This window comes from Molothrus aeneus, chromosome 6 (genome assembly GCF_037042795.1).
Source record: "Molothrus aeneus isolate 106 chromosome 6, BPBGC_Maene_1.0, whole genome shotgun sequence".
NCBI lineage: Eukaryota > Metazoa > Chordata > Aves > Passeriformes > Icteridae > Molothrus > Molothrus aeneus.
In genome coordinates, this window is record NC_089651.1 from 57,795,686 (window position 1) to 57,820,493 (window position 24,808).

At 45.8% G+C, this 24,808-nt stretch overlaps 1 protein-coding gene across 1 annotated transcript in view; it reads left to right on the plus strand.

The window, feature by feature from the left end:
* Positions 1–8,900: 8,900 nt before the first annotated feature.
* The window catches only part of RTN1 (reticulon 1), a 124,285-nt gene continuing 108,377 nt past the window's right edge, over positions 8,901–24,808 (plus strand). Inside the window, exon 1 of the mRNA XM_066551821.1 lies at positions 8,901–9,340. Coding sequence (XP_066407918.1) covers positions 9,151–9,340 — 190 coding nt within the window. The 5' untranslated portion in view covers positions 8,901–9,150. The remainder of the gene's footprint in view (positions 9,341–24,808) is intronic.

A 24,808-nucleotide genomic window follows, 5' to 3' on the forward strand; every position in this document is an offset into this window, starting at 1 on the left:
CTTGGGGGAGAGTTGATGGGACTTCCAATATAAAGTGCAGAAAATACTCAACTCCTTCCACTTGTATTTTTCTCAACAATTCCCCAAGCTATGTGAAGGTCAAGAGCTCATTTCCTCTTAGAGCATCTTCACTGGCTCTGATCTGTCTCTGATTTCTTATCTATTTCTCTACCATGTTCAGCTGTAATGAGTTGATGAGAATTCAGATAAGGAAATTACAGTGAATGGGGTGTTGTTATTTTTTCTTCTTGGACACAAAAAGGACAGATTCTGTGTGCCTTACTCTGGGAAACCTTTCCTGTAGTGTTTCTTGTGAGCTGTCACAGACATGAGCTGTAATCTGCAGCTCTGTTCTCATAATGTTAAAGGCCAAAGGTTTTATGTTGATGCAAACTCTGAGCTTACCAGGGCAGCAAATAATTTCAGCATTTTGAGGAAGATAAAGGATAAAGATTTCCTCACAATCCAGCAGAGGGCCCTGGATCTGATTTCACTTTTTTTTTTTGGCAGAAAATTATTTTACTTATACAATGGAGCTGTTCACAGGAAACCAGCTGAGCTTTGCATTCAGTTCAGGTTTTAATTTTTTTGTTAAAAGTTAAGTTACATTAGGAAAAGAACATGGTGCAGGTTATAAAAACAAGTAATCAGACTTATTTACTTAACTACCAAATCCACTGCAAAACACAGAGAATGAAAAAAAAAAAAAGATGATTTTAGAGGTTATTTATATCAGGGATTAATCCCGCCTGGTTTTGCTTTTTCAGCACTGACATCAGCTAGAATCTGGGGAATGTAGGCTCGTGTTCATTGCAAGCATTTAATTCACAAAATAAAGCCACAGATGAGTAGAGCTGGTGAGAATCTGCAGGTTGTTCTCCCCAGTTTGAATAATGTGATGTACAGAATGCACTACAAAGTGATTTTGAAATGTAAAACATTAATGTTCCCTTTGAAGGGCTGGTATCAAGTGCCAAATGATATATCAATTAAATGGAAAACAAATCTCAACCCTGTAAATATTGTACAAAACCAGCTTCTTTGAAGTCAATGGGACTAATTACAAGTGTAAAATAAAGCCTGGTTGTACAGCACTTCAGTCAACTGGAGTGTAATTCCATTAATTTAATAAAAAATAGATCTCAGAAAAACTCCAGCTTGGCTTCACACTCACAAAGTGCAATTCCTGCCTGGCTCAGCCATCTGTGGGTCTCTGGTACCCAAAATCCTGCAGGACAGGGTCTGACGCTGCACTGCAGAGCTCCACAATTCCCATCTCAGAGATGGAGTGTGCAGGCACTGCCTGGCAAAGGGGTGTGTTCAGTGTTCCCAAACCCTCTGGAATCACACCCAACCTTCAGCTGCAAAGGGCAGCTGGACACATCCAGAATTTCCTGTTTTGGGACAGAGTAGCTGTGCTCAGGCTTGGCTGGGTGGCAGGCATCAGCCTCTTCCTCAAATAACTCCTTCCCTTGAGCAATGTTTAAATTAAAAGTGAGAGGTGGGGAGTTCTGAGCTGGATTTTCATTTATGGATTAGCCCTGATGGATGCTGTAAAGCTGTTCTTGCTTCTCTTTGGTATACAAAGCAAGAAAATTAGGCCTGTGCTATAGAAATGGGAGAAAAGACAAATATGTAGCTCACTGGGGGAATGTGATTCCTGGCTATCAAGGTTACACTGAGGCAGCAATGCCAATGTTCAGTTTTCTCTCTCCTCAGACCATTTAAATTAAATTTGGTCTCTCAGGTTACCAATAGCATCATATCTTTAGATGAACCAATGTCCTGCACATCAGTATCCTCATCCCAGCTCTTGGAAGCACTGCTGATCACCCTCAGGTGACAATTGCTTAGAGGTATCTCTGGGCACAAAACACTGATTTTACCAAGCATGTGTTCCTTTTCACGGCAGCTTTGTCAATATTTTCATATTGCAGCAGTTCTGGATCCCAGGAATGGAGGTTGTGCCTCTCAGTTACACTGAAAGGAGCAATCTCTTGTGGGTTTTGGAGGGGATTGTAGGTTTTATCTCCATTGGCCAAGTCTCTTGTACCTTCCGTGCCATGACAAATTGTAAATGAAAACCATTTGAGTCTCCTCCAGCTCACAAGCTGTAATCTTTAGTATCCATGGGTTTCCAGAGATGTGCAAATGGTGCATAATCAACGCTCAGAGTCTGATAAAGGCATGGATCAGCATAATTCAGGACTCAGAAGCCAACCCCTAATGGACTTGCTGAGGAGCTGTGTAATGTACAGAGCACTCTGTGCACAAATACCTTCTGATGTAATGCAAGGGAATGACAATTCATTAAAAAATCTGTTTCTGCATCTCTGGCTGTACCTTTCAAGTACCAGCCTAACTGCCCTGTGATTGACACAATTCTGGCCAGACCTTTGCCTCCCTTTTTTCAGCTTCTCCCTAAGCAAATTTGTGGATATTTTAATTGTAATTATCTTTTTGTTTGCTTTCACTGTTTAACCAGTATCAAACCACTGCCCATATAAACTTCTGGGATGGTCTGCTCAGGGCTCACCTGGTGTGTCTTGTCTCAGACTTTCCTTTCAGCTGGATCATTAACAGTGCAATTAAATAGCACCAGACCCAGTGGTATCAGTCTGAACATTTTCCTCAGTGGTGATTTGCCTCTGAAACTGCTCTGCCAGAACTCAGGGAAGGAAGTCCTGTTCCACAGAGCTGGGAAACCCTACAGGACAAATTCTAATGGCTGCTCCTTTCAGTATCCCTGGGCTGGGCTCCCAGGATGAGCACTGTAAAAGGAGAAAAAGATTCTTATTCTGAAGATGCTCCTGAGCAGCACCTGCATGAATATCCTCATGGAGGATGCACTTTGCACTTGCAAAGCATATCTTCAGATAAGACCATGGGTTCAGATTCAGACTCCTGGGCCAGCCCCCTCCAGGACAAGGAGCCATTTCAGTGGATGTGTGTTCTGGAGGGGAGTGCAGAGCTTTTCAGACACTTGGGTGGGAAATCCAGCTGCCAATCCTGCTGAAACTAGGCCAGTGCTACATGTATCTTGTATATCCCACCTACTCACCTGTCCACACTGCTCAGCTCTCTGTCTCTGCAAAGAGGGTGAAGCTGGAAGAAGGGAGAACTGCCCATGTTGGGTTTTCTCCTCTCTGACCAGCACCCACCCCACGGCTGTGCCAGCTCACAGGTCTGATGGTTTTGCTGTTTGAGCTCCTGTCACTGGATTTCCTTGCAGAACCCTCTTTCCAGTGAAACAGAGGTAATCCCCAGTGCTCCCAGAGCAGCTGTTGATGTGCAGGGATGGAGGATGGGGCAGTCAGTCAGGCTTACCCAGGGAAAGCACCACCTTTAATCACATTGCATTACAGCTGCAGGGCTGGAGGAGCTGAGAGCTCTTGCATGATGTGGGAATTAAAGGGCCAGGCAGGGTCTCTGTGCACTGCTGTGATACCCCAGCAAACCTCAGAGCAGTGACAGTGGAGGGAGGTTCAATTACACAGCATGCAGGAAAAATGCTGTTATTTAGACTCTGGTATTTTTGAAATTGCACTTACTAAAGATCCAAGGTGAACCAGCCTCCTCATTTTACAGCATGTGGTAAGAGTGGGACTGTCCAGGAGATCATTTCAGAGAGCTGCAGTTGTGGACTCCGTACCTGTCTCATCTCTGAAGTTGTTCATCACAAAGGGAAGCACTCCCTGCACAGCTCTTTGTCTGGGAAAGCTGGAAAGGTCTCATCACACCTGCCCCTTCTGCCTTTCCTGGGCTTGGCCCATTTTCCTGGCACTGAGATGTTTGTGCCTTCAGAGCAAAGGTGGGTCTAAGACCCCCTGGCTGGTGCAGGCACTCCAAACTCCAAATCAGGCTGGAGCAGGAGCCTGTGGTGGGTCCCAGGAGGGCTGTGGGGAGTGCATGATGCCTTGAAGCTCAGGAGTTTGGGGTTCCTATTTCCAGAAAGCTCTGAAACATTGCCACACTTGTGGCAGAGGGAGGAAAAGATGAAAAGGACCTTGGAGAAGCTGCCTGGCCCTGCTTCATTGCCAGAGCTTGTGGGGGTGGAGAGGGAGAATGTGGAAGACCAAAGACCCAAAGGGCTCCCTGGGAAGGATCTCTGTGGGCTGAAAGGTGAAGAATGGCCTTTGCTGTGGGGAGCACCCACAGGTCACCTCTTCTCTCAGGCCTTTTGCCTCTCTGGAGTGACAGTTTCGAGTGGTTTGGCTTGCCCAGGAGGAGTTGTTATTCTCACCAGGTTTCCAGACTCTCTTTGGGTGTTCCAGTACCCCTCTATGCCTTGTAAGGTGGGTGTGTGCCAGATTAAGCCCACAGCACTGGGGCTCCTGGGCTTCCTACCTGTCTGTGTCCAAATGGGATCTGACTGCAGGCTCTGGAAGGGAATTCCTGCCTGCTGGCCAGCCCAGTGCTGTCACACACTGCCAGAGCTTTGCCTGTCTGAGGGTGAGGATGTGGATATTTTTATTGTAATTATCTTTTTGTTTGCTTTCACTGTTTAACCAGTATCATTGCCCATATAAACTTCTGGGATGCACAAATACCTTCTGATGTAATGCAAGGGAATGAGAATTCATTAAAAAATCTGTTTCTGCCTCTCTGGCTGTACCTTTCAAGTACCAGCCTAACTGTCCTGTGATTGACACAATTCTGGCCAGACCTTTGTCTCTCTTTTATCAGCTTCTCCCTAAGCAAATTTATGGGTATTTTAATTGTAATTATCTTTTTGTTTGCTTTCACTGTTTAACCAGAATCAAACCACTGCCCATATAAACTTCTGGGATGATCTTCTCAGGGCTCATCTGGTGTGTCTTGTCTCATATTTTCATTTCAGCTGGATCATTAACAGTGCAATTAAATAGCACCAGACCCAGTGGTATCAGTCTGAACACTTTCCTCAGTGATGATTTGCCTCTGAAACTGCTCTGCCAGAACTCAGAGAAGGAAGTCCTGTTCCACAGAGCTGGGAAACCCTACAGGACAAATCCTAATGCTTCTTATGTGAGGATGTGTTTCCCTGTGTGAGGGCTGCAGTGCAGATGTGGTGAACTGAAAAAGAGACTGTAGCTCCTTCAGTGTTGAAATATTTTCTGTGGGATAGGGGAGGTTGTTTTACTTATCTTCACTTTCCTATTTATGTCAAAAGCCCTTTTTTTTTTTCCCCTTTCCTTTTTCCTGTTGCAATTCATTTATTCTAAAACCTCGAGAATAAATCCTCAAGGAAGAGGAGAGGATTTTTTTCCATTGCTGAACCCCTTGATATACCCTGCCAGGTCCTGTGCTCTTTGCTGGTAATGTTACATCTGAGACCACAAATCCCCTCGAGGTTCAAAGTCACTTTGTCCCAGCATCATGCAGCATCCCCAGAACACAAAGGGCTATAATGGAAAGAGAAGCAATTTGTGTGTCTGTGTTCTCAGACTTCATACATTCAGAGGTTTATAATGTCCAAAGGGTAGATCAAGATAATTAAATACTAATAAGCAGAGATAAATGAGCCCCATGCAGGCCAGTTTGCTGCACAATACAATACAAACTACCAGGAGCTTTTGTAAACACATTGAAAATAAAAAGAATTAATTTTTGTTCCTTGTGCCACTTAAACTCACACCTCTCTTAAACAGGTATTAGATTAAATCTTCATCCAGCCTGATTTTCCTGTGGGGAACTTAAATAACCCCTGTTAATTAACTTCATGCAGACAGCCCAGGTTGTGCCAAGTTCAAAGTTTTCTCTACAGCATGAAAAATGGACTTATCAAGATTTTTGAGTATTGTCTTGTTGCTCCTGTTGATCTTTTTCCACTCATCCTGGCAAACCAAAGCTTTGCTATCAGAAATGTATCTACCACATCTCTGATGGTCAGTAGGAGCTCAGGGTTTGTGTTTGTATCCAAGGTTTGAAATCAGACCTCTGGTTTTCCCTTGCAGCATTACATGGTGATGAGCAGAGCTGACTGTATTGCATGAGGCTGTTCCAGGTCACCTGAGGACTGTAGAGGAAATGGTGAAATAAAGTCCTGGGTTGCACTACAAGTGGGATTCCCAAAGGAAAAAAACTCCCAAAAACCAAAAAAACCCCAAACCAAACCAAACCAAACCAAACCAAAACAAAAAAACCCAAACAAACAAACAAAAAAACCCCAATTGTATTTACATACAATTGTAGACTCATTACGGTTAGAAAAGATCTCCAAGAGCTTCAAGTCCAACCTTTGACCAATCAATGCCCTGTCAACCAAACCATGGAGTGCCGCCTCCAGACATTTCTTGAACATCTCCACCACCTCCCCGGGCAGCCCCTTCCAATGCTTGACAACCCTTTCCTTGAAGAAGTTGTTCCTGATGTCCAACCTGAACCTCTCCTGGTACAACTTGTGTCCATTTCCCCTTGTCCTGTCCCTTGTTCCCTGGGAGCAGAGCCTGGCCCCCACCTGGCTGCTCCACCCTCCTGTCAGGGAGTTTTGCAGAGCCAGAATTTCCCCCTGAGCCTCCTTTTCTCCAGGCTGAGCCCCTCCAGCTCCCTCAGCTCCTCCTCATCAGACCTGATCTCCAGGCTCTTCCCCAGCTCCCTTCCCTTCTCTGCACACACTCCAGCCCCTGAAGGTCTTTCTTGTCAGGAGGAGCTCAAAACTCATCACAGGATTTGAGATGCAGCCTCCTCAGTGTCCAATCACTTCCCTGGTCCTGCTGCCACATTTTTTTTGATACAGGCCAGGATGCCATTGTTCTTCTTGACCACCTGGGCACTCTGCTGACTCCTGCTTGTCCCCATTTCTGTTCAGTAAGCAGAACACACACTCCACACTCTTTCTACTCAGTCTTTTACTGTAGTAGCACTGCCTGTGCTCATGGAGCAGCCCCAGCCCACGATAACCCTTTGGTCTGTGGAAATGAATCATTCCTGGTGGCCATGTGCACACATTCTGATGATGCTGCCTTATCACAAGGTCTTTGTGATGGCCCATTGCTCACACAGCAGAGCTGCCAGGGGCTCAGTGCCCTTCTCCTGAGAGCTTCAGTCCGTTGTACCCTCACACAGAGACTTGTGAAGCATCTCAGAGAGTGGTGAATGCAAAAGAAAACTGGGAAATCCAAACAAGGATGTGCCTTACGAACCAGTGGAAAACATATTTTTAAAACCAAAACATATTTATATTATTAATTTCATTTATATCAGTGTTGACATCATCAGAATCTTGCTGAACTCATGATCAGACATTTTATATGTGAAAGGAGGAACCATGAATTTGGAAAATTATTCTCCTTTGCTCATGAGGTAAACCCTGATGGTATGGGATGGGTTTTGGCATTACAACCATGATGACTGAAATCATTGCTGCTGATCTGCAGCAAACATGTCCTATCTTGAAATACAGAAATAAAGAAAATCTAATTAGCCTGGGCTAATTGGAGGCTAAATTGGCTGTGAGGCTGCTGAGGCCTGGCCCACGCTGCCCACAGGAGCTGTGACTGCCCCATCCCTGGCTGTGTTCCAGGCCATGTTGGGTTTGGAGCAACCTGGCCTAGTGGAAGGTGTCCCTGCCCATGGCAGGGGGTGGAACTGGATGGTCTTTGGTCTCTTAGGTTCCTTTCACCCCAAACCATTCTAGGATTCTCAGGCAGCAGCAGGATGGAGTGAGGATAAGGGCGACAATTCCCTGCGAAGATAACACAAATGGAAATGAAATCCTCAAGGCTACTTTTGAGGCTTCTCATCTTGTATTGTGGTCTTACCCTGGATTTCCTCCCCCTTTGCATGGAAAAAGTGGAAATGTTCAGTTTTCAAGCCCAAGCATAAGTTTGCTGTAGCTGGAGAGGGTCTGAAGCTTGCCTAGGGATGCTGACACACAGATCACAGCTGGAGATCCACTGCTGCAACAGGCAGAGAGCCAGGTGGGAATGGAATCTTCTGGCTGGGGCAATTACACTCCACTTTGTAGCTTGACCTGTTGCATTACAAGAAAGAGGCCCTTCTGCAAGGCAGGGAATTTATTTCCTTGACCTGTTAGTGCCAGAACTCTATGCAATGCAGGAATGATCCCATACCCTTTACCTGAGTCCATTTCCTCACCTGTAAAAGGACAGCAAGGAAACTCGCTCCTAGTTCACTTCAGAAGTGGCACAGATTCTGTGAATGCACAGACCCTGCCCTGTGCTTTCACCTTTGCTGTATCTCACCCTGCTGCTGCTCTCACTGACAGCAAAAATCTCTGACATTTCTCATCGCCCCAGTACACACACATAAATCCTGTGAGAAGGAAAGGAGAAAGGAGAAAGGAGAAAGGAAGGAGAAAGGAGAAAGGAGAAAGGAGAAAGGAAAGGAAAGGAAAGGAAAGGAAAGGAAAGGAAAGGAAAGGAAAGGAAAGGAAAGGAAAGGAAAGGAAAGGAAAGGAAAGGAAAGGAAAGGAAAGGAAAGGAAAGGAAAGGAAAGGAAAGGAAAGGAAAGGAAAGGAAAGGAAAGGAAGAAAGAGGCCCACAGACACCTGCTGTGAGTTTATATTTGACAAGTGCCACTAAGCTGCGATCGTCTCTCCTGCGCGGCTGCAAACAGAGGAGCCAACCGAGCGAACAAACCCAGGGGCAGAGCGCGGCTGCCCTCGCCGGGTTAGGGGCTGGCAGAGAGAGGACAACCGGGCCGGTTTTAGGCTGGGCTTGCGGAGAGCTCCGTGCCCCGGCGGTGCGGGAGGAGCCGGCGGCGCTCCGTGCCCGGCTGCGGCGCCTGCGGGATGCTCCGGAGCGCAGGGATGCGGAGGAGGAGGAGGAGGAGGAGGGCTGCGGGAGGGGACAGGGAGGCGTGTGCCCGCCTGCCAGGGGGCTTTTCTTCGCTCACCCGCACAAACCGATGCCTACCCTGCCGAAGCAGTTAAACAGGGGAGAGAGCGGCAGCCCGGCTGGCAGATTCCTGCCCTGTGATATGCCAGCCACAGGGTGACGCAAGGGCTGGAAGGCTCCAACTAACAAGCCATTTTCACCTGCGTAATAAGCGCTAGTGGAGATCCAGCAGAAGCGGCGGCGGCGGCTCCCGGTGCCCGCAGCCGGCCAGACCCCAGCGCGGCCGCAGCCCCAGCCCCAGCCCGGCGGCCACCGCAGCCCTTCCGCGGCACCCCCAGAGCCGGAGAGCAGCGGGCGCCTCGCAGGCAGCATGTCAGCCCCGCCGGACCCCCAGGACCTGCTGCTGGCGGGCACTGGGCTGCACTGGGCTGCGGACGGGGCGGACCAGTACGCGGCTGGGGCTCCGCTGCGGGATGGAGATGGGGCTGAGCAGCGGGAACAGCTGGGATTCGGCTCCGCCAGGGAACACCCGCCCGTTACCATGGCGACTGCATCCCCAGGTAAAAAGCGAGGGGTACCCAGGGATGCTCAACAAAGGGGCCCTGGCAGCAGCAGCAGCAGCGTCTCCCGGTTGTCTCGTTGCTGACACTTCCTCTGTTTTCCTCCCAGCCTGGCTGCTTGGAAACATTGCTAACGAGTTAGTGAGAAACAGAAAATAACGAGGAAATGCGGCCTTTGCAAATAGTTATTTTTTGCTGATGTGGGGGAGGGGGGACGCAGGAGACAGCCAAGTTCCCTAAAGCTCTTTGCAGTTTGTTAGGCACAAGACAACCAGATTTCAGGCAAATGCTGAAAGGCATTTGATTTCACCTGACTTGATGTGGATCTGTCCTCATTTGTTGTACACCTGTTCACATCTGGAGTGACAGATCTTAATGGACTTACTTCAGCTATTCCCCGTGCACCTGGAATTCCTGCATGGCCACTTGTATTATTTCAACATGCAGCTTTTAATAGCGTGCCTATTCTGAAGTGTTTGTACATTTTGTGCATGCTTTTGGGACTTGTTCATTTATTTGTGGACTTCTTGCTTGCTGTGTTTTCCACCTTTTGAACATCGAGGTGTGCTTGACTTCTGGTGTGTTCACTTTAGGGTCTGCAGGTTCATTGATTTTCTGTTTATTTTTGGGGTGTGTTCAATTTCCCTTGATTTAGGGCTGCTTTCTTTAGTAGGTGTATTAACAGCAGGTGTGTAACTGTTAATGGACCCCAGGAGGCTTCAGCTCCCCATAGCTTCTGGTAGAAATGTTTGGGGAAAAATTACTCTCTTTCATTCTTGGTGACAATTCCCTACTTTCTTTCCCACTGCTGTCTGTCAGAGAACCCAAACAGCCAGAAACCCCAGCCCTGGGGGAGCTAATGCATCCCATCTCACTGGGAAGTAGATGTTTCCATTACAGAGCCTGAAGCATTAAACTTGTCTTGAGTAAGTTGAGGGTCAGGGCTCGGGACAGGAATCGATCTCTGTTATGCAATAGCTGCAGGAGCATTAGGAACTGCGTTTTTGGGCTGAGTCCCTTCTAATCCCCTCCAGTCAATCAGCACAGAGAGTAGCTGGCCAGGAGCAGCACAGTCTGTGTGGCTGCGTGTGCTGCCCTGCTCATACCCACACCAGTGGCTCCACAGGGTCTCAGTGTGTGTCAGTGCCCCTGTGTCCCTGCTGCCTGTCTGTCTGCTTGATGTGACTGAGCTCAGGGGTAAAACAGGATCCAACACCCCTCAGCTGATGTGGGAACTGTTTTGCTGTGTTGTAGCTCTGGGCAGGCAGCTCATCTGCTGATGTGCTGCTCATTTGCTGAGCCGAGTGTTGGGTTGTGGAATGTGGCTTTCTACTGGAGGCAGAGGCAGAGGGCTGGGAATGTCAGGATGTGTGAGTGTGTGAAGAGGGGCAGGACTGGGGTCTCCAGGTAGGGCTGCCTTAACCATATAGTGACACAAAGAGGGGGGGAAAAGAATCTTGTGAGCAATTTTTTGTTCACTGATCGATAAAAATATGGCCACGCTGAATCTTAACATTCAGAACAAAGAGGGGTGGTCTCTTAAACTGTGTAAATCACCATTAAATGGAATCACTGTGGAACTGCTTACAATTAATGAAGGCTTCTTCAGGCTTGACGTGGCTGTAGATTTATACTTAGAGAATGCAGAATAGACAGACAGAAATAAAAGAAAAAGAAGAAAGAAAAGAGAAAAAAATAAAGAAGAAAGAAAAAGAGATGCAAAGAAATTATTCAGCTTTTGTAATCCTCTGCTAAGTGGTTTTAGACATGTTTGTTTGCTTGTCTCAAACTGTGGCAAGGTGGAGGCAAAGTGAGTGATACAGATCATTTTGGTGTTTGCTGGCTGTGGGCTCTCAGGCTGTCAAATCAGCAGTACTGTAAGAGTAGCAACGTGCTTTAGACATTTCGCATTTTGTTTTCCCTGTTCAATAAAGAGCTGTTGTGTGGCTGTGAGCGTGTCTGGCCAACCATGGCAGACAGAGCAGCATCCCAGGCAGTGCAGCCCTGCAGTCTCCCTCTGTTTGTGGCTGCAGCAGCTGTATTTCTGCTCCACACTACCTAGAGAGCCACGACTCCCGCCCCCTTCACCGGGGGAAGTAAATAATTTCCTTGTTCTCTCCGTGTGACTAAGTATTCATAAGTTTCTGAATAAGAAGACTGTCATATTGTTGAATATCTGAAACTGTCAAGCTTTTCTGAAAACTCTTTATTTCTCCTGCTCAGAGAGAGATTCCTGCCTGTTCCTAAGCCATAGGAATGGACCCAGCAGGAGACACGCAGCTCCAGCTTTTTTATAACACTGCCATAATCTGCCATAAACTCAAACACTCCTGATACAATGGGCTATCTAGGGACACTTTAGACAAGGAGCAATCCATCAAACAAGAGTGAACTGGACAGAATAATTTTCAGGTAGCTTCCCAGCACATCCTGTATCTTCCTCCACACCTGTCAGACCGGTCTTTTTTTTTTTCTTTTTTTTTCTTTTTTTTTTTTTTGTGAAAGCCATGGTTATGCTTTCTGAGGCAAGAGCAGGGTCTGGGGTCTGGGAGATTCTCTCAGCATGAAAATAACTGAAAACAAATGGGAGGAATTTATCGCAGGTTGTGCAGATATTTTTTTATACAACCTAAAAATTTGCAAACTTTCCCTGATCTTGGCTTTTGTTTTAAGTTTGAAAACCAGCCAGGGATTGTTGAAAGGTTCAGGAATATTTTCAAGCTGGCCGTGGGCCCGGCTTTGAGCCAAGCTGGCTTTGTGTCAGAACCTGGTGAGTGGTTTCTGAATGATGAAAAGCAATGGATTCCACTCCCCATTCTTTGGATCAACCAAAGTCAGCAGTGATTGAGACTGCAGAAAAAAATTCCTACAAGGAGTGGAAAGCTCAGAGCTTTCTCAAGCAAAGTCAGGGCAACAGGGAGCTGCAGATCCCTCATCAGCCTCTCCTCTTGCAGGGCTCCAGTGAAGATAAACTCCAGCAGCTTCTGATCAGAGATAAGGCTGTTTCTCTTGCTTTTTTTCCTCCCTGACTTTTGCTGAAAATGTCTCTCTTCCTCAAATGCCTCAAAGTTTTCTTCCTTCCCAAAAATGAATTTGGTTCAGGGTGAGAGGACCTTGCAGGCAGCTCTTGCAAGGACTGGTGAGGGAAGCAGTCCTGAAGGGCTGGTGAGGAATTACATGTTAGTGAAGAGAGCCCCATGTCACCCAACACACCATCTGGTCAGATTCTGCTATTTTATTTTTATGCGCCAACAGTGATTAAAAACCCCGGAGAGGAATTATTTTCCAAAAATATTACACAGGCTAACAGGCATTCCCCAGTATAAATACATATGGTTTCCTCCAGAGAAATGGCAAAAATGGTAGAATGGACTGTACCTCCATGCTGGATGTGTTCTTCAGGGAAAATAGTGGGAAAAGGGCAGGAACTCTTACAAATGGTGATTTTTCTGTAAGGATCTGGGAAATTTCCTGCAGCCTGGTGCATGGGTGATAGATCAGTGGTCTCATGCCCCAATGTCCATACAGCTGAGATCAGAGAGCTGCCAGCTCCTGCTCCCTCCAGGCCTTCAGACAGTCACAGCAGTCAGGACATCCTGGCAATCCTGGCCCATTTCCAGCTGCCTCCAAAGCCAGGTCACACATGGGGACCAGCTGCCCAAAGGAGAGGAGGCCAGTGCCACAGGGGATGGCATGAACAACTGGGACAGGTCTACAGGGACACGATGGGATGGTGGATATGGCCTGTGGGAACCCTTCTGGAACAGCATCCAGGGGTTGGCTGGGATCCCCTGGGGTGCCCCAGTGTTGTGGAATTCCTGTGCTCATGGGAATAACAGCAGCCTTTTGGTGTGTGCCAGTGAGGGACTCAGAGCTGCTTGGGTGAGGCAGATGAGTTAAGGAACAGCCTCTGCCTGCTGAGGAGCAGTGGGAGACCAAATCCCAGGAGTGTTTCATGCTGTGATAGGGGCAGATATAACACAGAAGACCACGGGGGTGTTGGGTCCCGCTGCTCCATGATGAGGACAATCCCTAATGTCAGTGCTTTAAGTAAAGACCATTTAAAAAACCCTTTCCAATTCTAATGATTTGTAGAGGCTGGGTTTGAAGGTATCTGCTGTGTACCCAAATGTTCTCACCATGAGGTACCCACCAACCCAACCCTCAGCCTGCAAGAGACTGCAGTGAGGTGCTCCTGCCATAAGCCTCAACTTGCATGGACAATGCTGCACCAGTGACTCTCAGTTTATGGTTTCTCTCCAGTTACTGGCAGCTTTGCACCTTGGCATGAAAGAGATTTTTGATGGTTTTCAGGCAGGTTGAGAGCCCCATGGGTGGAGAGAAGTAGGCATGGACACGAATGTCTGCACTGCTTGGGTTTGGCACTGACACTTTTTGGGATGTCAGATCATGGACAAATGCAGCAGATTCCCCAAGACAAATGGCTCTTTGTGGCCTTCCCACCCCTTCCCAGGTGTTGCTCTAGGAAGATCTCCCCAAACATCCATAGCAATGTGCTGCTCAAAGCCACCACACTGGAAAGGCCAAGACCCAAACTCTAATTTTACAAGTTGCTGTAGAAAAGTCTTGATATGGTGGATTCAGTGAGCTAAGCATGACACAGGGGAGCCTCTGTGGGTGTTTGGAAATAATCCTGAACTGCCAGGCAATCCTGCTCAGATTGAACCACCTGAGGCCAGATTTAGTCAGAAATATGAAACTTTGGAAGAGTATATATTCATGCCAATTCTACTATCAACATTTTAGTCCTTTCTGATTTAGAGAAATGAATTTAGTTTTTCCTCTGCTGTCTGGATTAGCCACTCACAACTTCTGATCTACTGCTGTGAGTGAAGGGGACAGAGTTATTTTGGTGGAGATTCTGCCCATTCCCTGGTGTTTTGTTAGTGCAAGCAGATTTTGCAGAGGGACAGAAACAAAGTGGATTTCTTCTTGGATCTTTCTGTTCTTGTAATCCTCATGAAGCCTGAAAAAGTAGCCTAAGCCCACAGTTAGCCATCAAAAAAAAAAAAAATCCCATTGAATTACCATCCTTCATTCTCACTTGGGTAAAGTTGGAGCAATGGCTCCTCTTGGGCTTTTCCAGAAATGCTCTGCATTTGGGGTGCTCTCAGAGGTGCCTAAAATACCTGGCATAAAATCTGTGCAGCAGTGTAGTTCCCAACTCCAGCAGATCAAAATGCAGCTGGTTTTCCCTTGTTCCTCACAGGGATGCAGAGAGTTCTGCCTGCTTTTACTGCCACGCTGATGAATTTCCTTCAGCCTTCAGGGCTGCAACTGCGTTGAGGAAGAGGATGAGGCAGATGAAAGAGTAAAGTAGTACCAGGGAGGGTGACTCACCTGCCTTATTTTAACCTTCATCACTCAGTAATGAAACGTTTTATTTATAGATGAGGAACTGAGGGGGAGAGTTTGGGGAGGAGGGGATGGTGTGGAGGGGAGAGGCTCTGGATGTCCCAGTTACTGCAGGTGTTGGGTTTTGTGGGTTGCAGTATTTTCTGGGCTGTGAATCTCCCCTGGGCTGGGTGGTTCATTATCTCTCACTGCTACAAGGGTCCCAGGAGGCACATCTGTCTCCTTTTTTCCTTCAGCTCTGGAAATGGCACTCAATGACATGTCTCATGCCTTATTTTTACCATAAAACCTGTGCTGCTGTCTGGGGACAGCAACCCCAGAAAATGCCTGCATGTTGTCTCTGTTTCAATCCTCCCAGAGAAGTCTGGGCAGGTCCCACAGGGCTGTTCATCACTCACACACCTTCCCACGAGGGATCCTGGCCCAGCTGCATGGCCTGGAGTGGCCCAGGATGCTCAGGACTAGAGTTAGGATCTGCTTTCAGTCCTGAGGACCGAGTTCACCCCAAGACCCAATTATTTCGTGCACAAAAGTTTTAGCTCCAAGTTCCTGAAACAGCCAAGGAGTTGTGCTGCAGGTCCACATCATCAGCAGGGAATGGAGTTTTTTAAATGGGTGATTTCTTAGGAATTTCCCTCACTCTCCCTCCTTAGTAGCTGGTACCTGTAAAATGGGCCAAGTACACACTGAGATTTTTCATTTTTAATGTAGCATTTATGTAGCATTTTGTCCTTCATGTGCTATTCTCTGACTTCTAAATCAGGGCTGCTTACAAAATTCTGAGGGTTTTTGTTTTTCTTAGGTTGTTTGTTGTTTGGTTTTTTTTCAAAAGAGAAGGTGGCCTCCGCATAGCAAACCGTGTTTCAAATAATGAAGCATTATTTGTAATTAGTTTTCTAATTTAGGACAAGCTGTAGAGTTGGCATGATTCAGCACTCAGGAGCACATCTCACATTTAGTACTGTGGTTTTTTTAAGACATTTCTGATTTATGGTCAGTCTATTCCTCCAAGAAACCTCCTACCTTCAACAGTGAGAATAAATTCTTGGAACTCACCTGCAAGGCAAGACTTGAAATAGAGAGGACCTTAATCACCTATTTCAGCCCTCCTTGTTTCAGTGAAGTATTTAAGATTCTAATTTTATGGAACATAAGTGCATTCTTAACTGTTATTAAAATTAAGATGGTCTTAAGTATATGCATAAAGATGAGCATGTTTTGTTTAATTTAGGAATAAATGAGGTAGAAGATATATCATTTTAAATTGGCTTTATTACCCATTAGACCAGACTGCTTCAGGACAGTTGCATGTAAAATGGAAGCACCTGCACTTACCCATCTCATTACAGCACTGAAAATTAACCTTTAAAGAGATCAAAAACTTAGAATTAAAATCATAATCATGTTGCTGTCGTTTATTTTGATCTGTCATGTGCTTCTAGGTGAGAACAAAAATTGTTAGAAATGACTACATCCTTCATAAGCCTGTCACTTTCAAATATTGAGGTGTTACCTCATAAACATTGGCTTTGTGCTTTAATATTCCTTGAGAGAGGGCTTTCCCACCTTTATTTAAATAATAGCTGATAAAAGAGTTCCTTGCATATTTCTTTCATTGCTGCTATGAGTCGCCTGCCCTTGATACAGCCTCCTGCTATCATGAGATCTGGTGTGAGGAAAGGGAGCTGCTTCTCCACAGATGATTTGGACACAATTGCCATTAAGAGCTGCAGCATTCCCAACATCTCCCTCTCTCCCATCCTGGATGCAGGAGCTGATGGGGCAGGGAAGATGCTTTCTGCACCAGGGTGACTCTGCAGACCTGCAGAGTTATGTCAGCTTGAGGCTTTTCTGTGCCATTCAGGACATGAGTTATGGCTTATTTTTCAGCAGTGCTGAATTTATTAACTGCAGCTGATTTATTGCCTGTAGCTTTAAAGACATTGAAGGGACTTATTAACTGTGGCCAGTAGAAAGGAAATGCATGGGGCAGCCTTGTCAGGCTGGAAACTTTCCCGCTTCCAGCCCTTCAGGGTTTCTCATCTCTGAGGGTTTGTTTTTTTTTCCTGTCCAGATTATCAGTCCATGTCTTGGGTGCACATGTGGGTGCCCCTGGGTGAGCCCTGTGGCTGAGAAAGAGGAAACACCAAGTCTGGCCAGGGCTTTGTATCCCAAACACAGCCCTGGGTGCCATCCCTCACCCCACTGGACATTTCAAAGCCACAAATGCAGAAGTTACAGCCCCAAAAGACATCCCCAGCTTTCCCTGCACTGCATTAGTCACTGGCTGCGTGACCAAACAAAAATCCTCACCCTGGGCAGGCTCTGCAGCACAGCTGTGCACAGAAGGGCTGCAGACAGCCTGAGCCATCTGAGTTTGTGTTGATGTTCTCCTGCTGAGCCTGGGCTCCTCCACACAGCTCCCAAAACACTCAGGGGCACCTGTGAAAGAGCTGCTGGAGGGACAGACTGCATTTAAGGGTTCTGATTGATGCCTTGTGAAGGCTGACCTAGAACAGAGACTAGACAGAGCTAAAGAATAAAACAGGGATTTATTAAAAGGCCTCAATGGATCCACCTTGGGCAACACAAGAGCCCAGCCAGGGCTACACCCCCAGGTGAACCCAAAATGGTCACAAAATGGACAACAGGTCATAGGGTCACACACTTTTATATGTTCTGGTCCATTTGCATATTGGAGTTGATTGTCCAGTTATAGCTTTAGGTTATGAAGCTTATCCCACCCATCTTGTTTTTCTCTCTTCAGTCCACCATTGTTTCTGCTCTTGGGCCTGAAATTTGGATCATCTGTCCTTGGTCCCCTGCTAGAGAAGGAATTGTTTTGTCTCCCTATTCTGTGCAGAGAGCTCACCATCCCCTAATAAGAAGCTCAGAAGTACACACTAAACCAGAATAGAATCTGAAAAATATAAAAGCTAAAATCAGAGCCATCATGACCAGCAAGAGAGCTCTGCCATTCACAGGCCTAATCCATCCCCTAAGCAGGGGCCTACCCCCCACAAACATAATTTTGCATCTCAGGAAGGTGGGGACTCCCTCACCCCACACAGGGCTTGGGGCACATGTGAGCAGCTCTGCTTGGAAATGGTTTTAATGCCAAGCTCCTGGGCAGGCAAAGGGCTGGATCCTGAGCACAGCTTAAAGGTTGCTCTGAATCTTCAAAGGGCTGGATCCTGAGCACAGCTTAAAGGTTCCTCTGAATCTGCAAAGGGCTGGATCCTGAGCACAGCTTAAAGGTTCCTCTGAATCTGCAAAGGGCTGGATCCTGAGCACAGCTTAAAGGTTACTCTGAATCTGCAAAGGGCTGGATCCTGAGCACAGCTTAAAGGTTGCTCTGAATCTGCAAAGGGCTGGATCCTGAGCACAGCTTAAAGGTTCCTCTGAATCTTCAAAGGGCTGGATCCTGAGCACAGCTTAAAGGTTCCTCTGAATCTGCAAAGGGCTGGATCCTGAGCACAGCTTAAAGGTTGCTCTGAATCTGCCAGCACCGTTCAAGTGCTCACCTGTATCCAGGTCAGCTGCATCCCTCTCCCTGTGTGAGGCACCCGGGGCAGGGCTGGGAGGTGACACCTGCAGCCAGCAGAGCTGGGGATCAGTGTCTCATCTCTGCCCTCTCTGTGGAGCAGCATTCCATGTGCTTTGTGGGAGGGGGGATGAGTTTTCACAGCTCCCAGCTCTCCCCTGGCTGCTGGAGCATGGAGGGCTCTGAATCCCAATCAGTCTTAATTGGCTTTTTCCCTTGTTGTCCTCAGTGCAGGGGTAAAAGGGATGCACTTGCTGCTCACGTGGATGGGAGGTGTTTTGCATTTCGTGATGTTTTCATTGCTGTTGACTTCAGCACTGGAGCACGATGCAACACGCGGGAAATGAAATGTGCACTTCAGCTGAGCTGCTCCTGCAGGTGTGGCTGTGTGATAGCAGCAGCAGGCATTTCTTATTTGCAGACTGATTTTAGTCAAATGGGAAACCTCTTCTCCTGCTCCTTATGAAAGTTACAAAAATGTAAAATTCATTTTTTTCATCCTCTGTTTAGTGCTCATCTCTAAGGATGTAGCATGTTTGTCAGTTTGCTGGGTTGGGGTTTTTTTGGTATTTTTTTCCTTTTTATTATAAAGGTTTATAGCTTTGTTAAACATCATTGAGGAAATGCTCTAAACTGCAAAATTGCAGTGCACTAAATTTGAATTGAGACAGTTGCCTTTGATGTAGAGCTAACCTAAAGCTGAGGCTGATTCCTCTCTTTTGCAGCTTTTGCAGTTCTTTAAAAAAAGACATAATGCAGCATTTATGTAGTTGCTGATTTCTCTACTGCTCTAGCAAATTATCCCTGGGGTGGAATGTAGAATTGATTCCTCAGAATTTCCTGGTTATCCTGAAAGCCTCTGTTGTAATTTGTGATTCTCAGAGTTTAATTAGCTCCTAGAAAAGGTGTTGGGCCCAAAGGTGACACTCCAAGATGATGTGTGAGACTTAAAACACCAGAGGAGTCACCTCCTCTGAATACATTGTTTATGGGAAAAAATAAATAAAATAAAATAAAAATAAAAATAAAATAATAGGTTTGGAACATCTGGGCAGTAGCTCTGTTTATCACTTTAACTAAGAAATCCTTATAGTGAATTGGCTGGTAAGTGGCATATTTGTTGCTTGTAAGAGAGGATTTTTGTAGATTCTTAGTGTTTTAGGTGGTATCTATTTTTCCACGTAAAAAGTTCTGTGAGTGTTTAATGAGGGTACGTTGCACACAGGACTGAAAAGTCAAACAAGCAATTAATTGATTGCATGGACAGATGTGGAGTCATTAAGTAAAACCTGGATTACTTTTACATGAATGAAATAGGAGCTCTGCCTATGAAAATGCATACCTACCTCTGCTGCCAGGAGAAAGGACTGAAATTCCTGAAATTTAAAAATTTTTTTAGAAATTTGTCATCAGACAAAAAAAACCCTTCCCACAAGAGATACACAGATTAAAATAGTATTAGTGAAAATAATGAGATTTTAGAAATAAGTGCATATTTGTCAAATTATTCTCAGATCAATTCATGTTTCACCTTATTTGGCTGACAGCATTGTTTCGAAAAGTACCTTTGCTTCCAAACATACATAAATTCCATTTCAAAAGCACTAATTCCAGCCTGCAAAGTTCTTTATTCTATTTTTAGAATTGCCATGTCATGTACATTTTTTTTCCTCTTGTGTTTTTTTTTTTCCCCACTACCCTAAAAAATACCACTGCAGATTATGGAGGATTATCTGAGCAGTTATCGTAGTAAAAGCCAGTTGCCATTTTGGGAATATTTTTATTTTTTTCTCAAAGTCCTTTTGACATTAGCCTTTATAATTCAGTGCTGTGTAGTAGAAGTTCAGGTCAGAGCTGAGGAGACAGGCCTGGGGATTAATGCTGTGTGAAATAAATGCAATCTCCCTCTACTTTGAACGTGCTAAGCAGACCATGTATAATCCCTGGAATATTTGGTGGATCTGCCAGGCCTTGAAGATGGCATTTGTAATATTTGTCTAGCTACATGTATTTTTACATCTTGTCCCTCCCTCTGCCATCCAAACTCTATTCAAAAGTGAGGGGAAGGGGGCTGAACAAAGACTGAGAAGTGAACCATTCCCAGGTGGGGATTTTAGAGTTTGGGCTTCTTCTTTCCCCCCCCCCCTCTCTCTGCTGTTGCTTTTTAATGAATCGTTCTTCTAACCTACTTTAAATTGAGCTTCTAGCATGCTGGATGTTTTGCAGATGAATCATACTGTGCACTGCACTTATGCATATCTGCTGTGCAAGTACACTGTCAGCTTGTATTTGATAACCTACCAGCAAGCAGGAACCTTTTTTTTTATGGAATCTTGGGATGCTAACATTGTTCTCCAAGTGAGAATAATGCAACCACTGTTAATAAATCAGCCTGGGTCTGGGGATGTCTCACCACTTTCACTGCATCCTTGATTAGCATTATCCTCAGAGGTATAAATTAAAGAGGAAAATATATAATCTGGGAAGCTTTCCAGCATCATCTTTGAAAATGAGAGCTCAGTGCTTTGCTGGGATTTCTTTGGTGGAGGAATGCTAATAGCAATGCTGAAGATGTGCCCTGATTGCACCCTAAAGAGTAGGAAGATGTACAGAATAGCTTATTTTTTTTTCTTTGTCATCAAGATAATTTCTGATGTGATCTGCACTGGTGAACAATTTTCTACATGGTTCTGTGAATTGATCCCAGAAGTGCAGCTTCAGTCTCTCCATTTTCTACTGCTTGTTCCCTTCTTTGTATGACATCTGCATCAAACCTGGTGCATGGTTTCCCACCTCAGCCTGCAGACAGCTGCCTGCAGCTGTTAGAGGGTCTGAGACACTGGCCAAAGCCTGAACTTCAGCAATAAAGGTTTCAGGAATTTCTTCTGACTGTTCCTACAAGGTGTCGCCACAGCTGGATGGTAACTCCTGACACCTTCCTCCCTGCCAAGGGAAGAAAACTGTGCTGCAGAGTGTGCTGATTTGCAAAAGGAAAAAAAAGAAAATTCACAGGGAGGGTTTGATTTTTGCAATGTCCCAGCTGTGCTAAATGAGCAGAAAGGGGAGTTTTCAGCATATCAGCAACATCTTGGAAATGGAAATGCCACATCTTCCAGCACTTTCTGAGTAAGTTTTCCCCTTCCCTGCCCATAATCCACTCAGCATTGACTGGAACTCGGAGTTTGGCATGACCTGTGCTTGGAGTTTTGCTGTATAATGTCTGTGTTTCTATTTGCTTTCCCCTGGCCAGCTCTCTGCCAACATCTCCCTTTGCTTTCCAAGAGATGGTGAAAAGCACAGAAGGCAAGACAAAGCTGCTGTTCCTCAGGTTGCCTTCTGGGGAGACATAAGATACCTTTATTACTATTTTCCTGATGGAACATCTGATCCACAGGATGGTGGAAGGTCTCACAAAAGCCCCCAGGAGCTGCATTTGAGCTCAATCTGGGTCTGATGAGGTCTGGGCAGTACCAGGCTTCTCCAAAGAGGTTTTGATTTCATCATCAGTGACTCAGTTTACAGGGCCTCTCAGGCTGAGACTCCTAAAAGCCATTCCTCTCCCCTGAAAAAATGTAGGGCAGTTATTTTTACTCAGCTCCTGAAGATAGTTAATTTTTTTCCTGCATGTTATCACTTTTAAATTAATATTGAGGATCCTTAGTTATGTTTTACAAAGGCATTCACCCTTCCAGCTCAACAAAATAGAGGGAATACCATGTGTTATTTGCCAGCTTTACTGACTTTGGTAGATCTGCTGAAGCAAAGTGTTTCAACATTTCCAGACATTTTTCCTGTGGAGCTTTCTCTTCCATAGAATGGTTTTCTGTTTCCCCTTGATTTGAGATGAAAAGAAAATTGAAAATACTATGAAATTTTCCCACAGGACAGAATTTCTTTTGCAATAGCTCAGCTTCTAGGTAATGTCAGGAATAACACAAACCACTGTGATCAGTGTGCTTAATTTCAACTCTGCATTTATGACTTATTCCTTGACATTTCTGTCTGAGGAGCAATGACATAAACCCACTATTCTCAGCATGGAAATACCCATTAAAACTGACAGCTACTGCAACAGCAAGCAAGGTTTGTGAGCACCTATTTAATGCAATCAACAGGGTTGTGACCTTGGTTTTCTGTCACTGGAAATGAAAATGCCTCTTGTCCAGCCCATCTCAGGGCTGTAACACCAAGCAGGTTATTTTCTCTTTATAGCAGATGACTTTGCCAGCACTGTGGTGAGGAAGGCCTGAAGTGTCCCCCAAGCCAGCAGCTGCCCAGGGTCCTTGGATTTTAATAATTATCATAGAATCACAAATTATAGAATAGGTTGGGTTGGAATGGGTTTTGAAGTCCACCCTGTTCCAGCCTCCTGCTGTGGGCAGGGACACCTTCCACTATCCCAGGCTGCTCCAAGCCCTGTCCAGCCTGGCCTGGAACACTGCCAGGGATCCAGAGGCAGCCACAGCTTCTCTGGGCAACCTGTGCCAGGGCCTCACACCCTTACAGCAAAGAATTTCTTCATAATATCTACCCTAAACCTACCCTCCTTCAGCTGAAGGCCATTCTCCCTTGTCCTATCACTGCCTGCCCTTGTCCAAAGTCCCTCTCCAGCTCTCTTGGAGTCCCTTTAGGCACTGGAAAGGGCTCTAAGATCTCCCTGGAGCCTTCTTTTCTCCAGTCTGAGCAGCCCCAACTGTCTCAGCCTGTCTTTATAGATGTATTCCAGACCTGTGGTAGCTCTCTGCTGGACTCATTCCAACAGGTCAACATCATTATATAGTGCTCCTTCTTTACTCACTTAAAAATGTGACTTGCCTGTTGATGCCAAGCAAGGGAATTAAAGTGAGGGAAGACAGCAAATGAAACTCTTTCTTCTTAGTCTCTATACAAGAGTTTTCTTTTGGAAAAGCCCTTCCCTTCTCACACTGTGTGAGCAGGAAAGCAGCAAAGCAATTCCCATGAGGGGGAAGTGAAGCCTTTAGGAGCCACCAGGTTCCCTTTCCTGACCCTGAACTTGGAGCTGCAACAACTGCTCCCTCAGATTTGCTGTGCTGCTTGTTTTAGTCAGCTTTTCAAAAAAAAAAAAATAGTCTGTTCCAGAAGTTTTCAACCAATTTCAATCCCATCATTCAGCAACTGCTAAGTAGGTAAAATCCAAATCTTACCAGGAGTCCTGCTGCCTGCTTCCAGCACCAGGGATCTCAGGCTTTTGTAACTTTTAGAAACAAAGAGCCAGATGTGAGCAAAAAACCATGTTGAGCAAAGAATCTGCAGAATTGCTCACTCAGATTTCTGGTTACAACTGCTCTGCACAGATTAAGAATCCTCTGAGAAGATTAAAGAAGGTGGTTTCTAACCTTGCTCAGCATAAAATTGAGAGGGAAAGGGTTGTTTGCTCCTGGTGCTTGGTGAGACTGACAGGATAAATGAGCTACACTAAAAATCAGTGTAGGCAGAAGGGTAAAATTGTGTAAATTACACAGGAGTGTCAGTCCAGGGAGGAGAGGAAGTCAGCATGGAGGGGAAAATGGACAGCAAGAAAAGAAATCCCAGCTACTCTCAAGAGTTTGGATTTCTCAAGCAATGGTTTTCTCACCAGTTTATGAAGGGATGAAGTGATGGAGGTTAAATTTATAAATTCAGCAGATGCCTTTTGGTCCACATCTCCTGTGCTCACAAGATCCGGAGGTGAAGTTTGCCTGCAAAACCATCTCCCTCCACCCTTTGTTCAGTTGGAGCAATTAACAGAATTGCATTTTTAAAAAGCCTTTGAATGCATTTTTTTTTCTCAGTTATTTCTTTCAGTCAATTGAAAGGGCTTGAAATCCCCATTCTTCAAAGCACAGACAGATCTGTTGAGCCTTTCACCATGTGAGTAGTACCTGGAGGAGTGCTGAGCTACAGCAGGAGTGTGAATCCACTCTCCAGACCCTTGGAGGCTGGCTGAGCTCTCCCAGCTCCTAAATCTAACACAAGGAAACCACAAGGAAGACCATGAAAAAGCAGAATGGTCTTGGCCACTTGTATAAACATTCAGAATAAACAGGAGGTGGTCATGCAGGGATAGGGCACCTCAGCAGGGAGAGCCAGCTTCCTAAATATGGAATGGGAAACCCCAGATGAATCCATCAGGGAAGAACTGGGGTGTTGAGGGTCACAAGCCAAACCCAAACCACCACAGGCTGCAAATCTTGTGCTGTTTTGCTGTTGCTAAACACCAGGCTGAGATGTGGTGATGTGTTTTTGGTGTGCAAGATGCAATAAATGGCCCGGGGATGAGCATGGTGTCCAGTCTGGAGCACAGCACATCAGGAGCAATGCAGAAAACCCAGAGGAGAGGGACCAGAGTGATCAGATGTCAGGGAAATTCAACCTAGGAGGGGAGGTTAAAAGTACCAGGCTTGTTCTGGAAGAACAAGAAGTTGTTCTGGAATGGCTGCCCAGGGAGGTGGTAGAGTCCATCCCTGGGTGTGTTTAACAAAGCCTGGATGTGGCACTGGGTGCCAGGGGTGAGTTGAGGTGTTGGGGCTGGGTTGTGCTCCGTGATC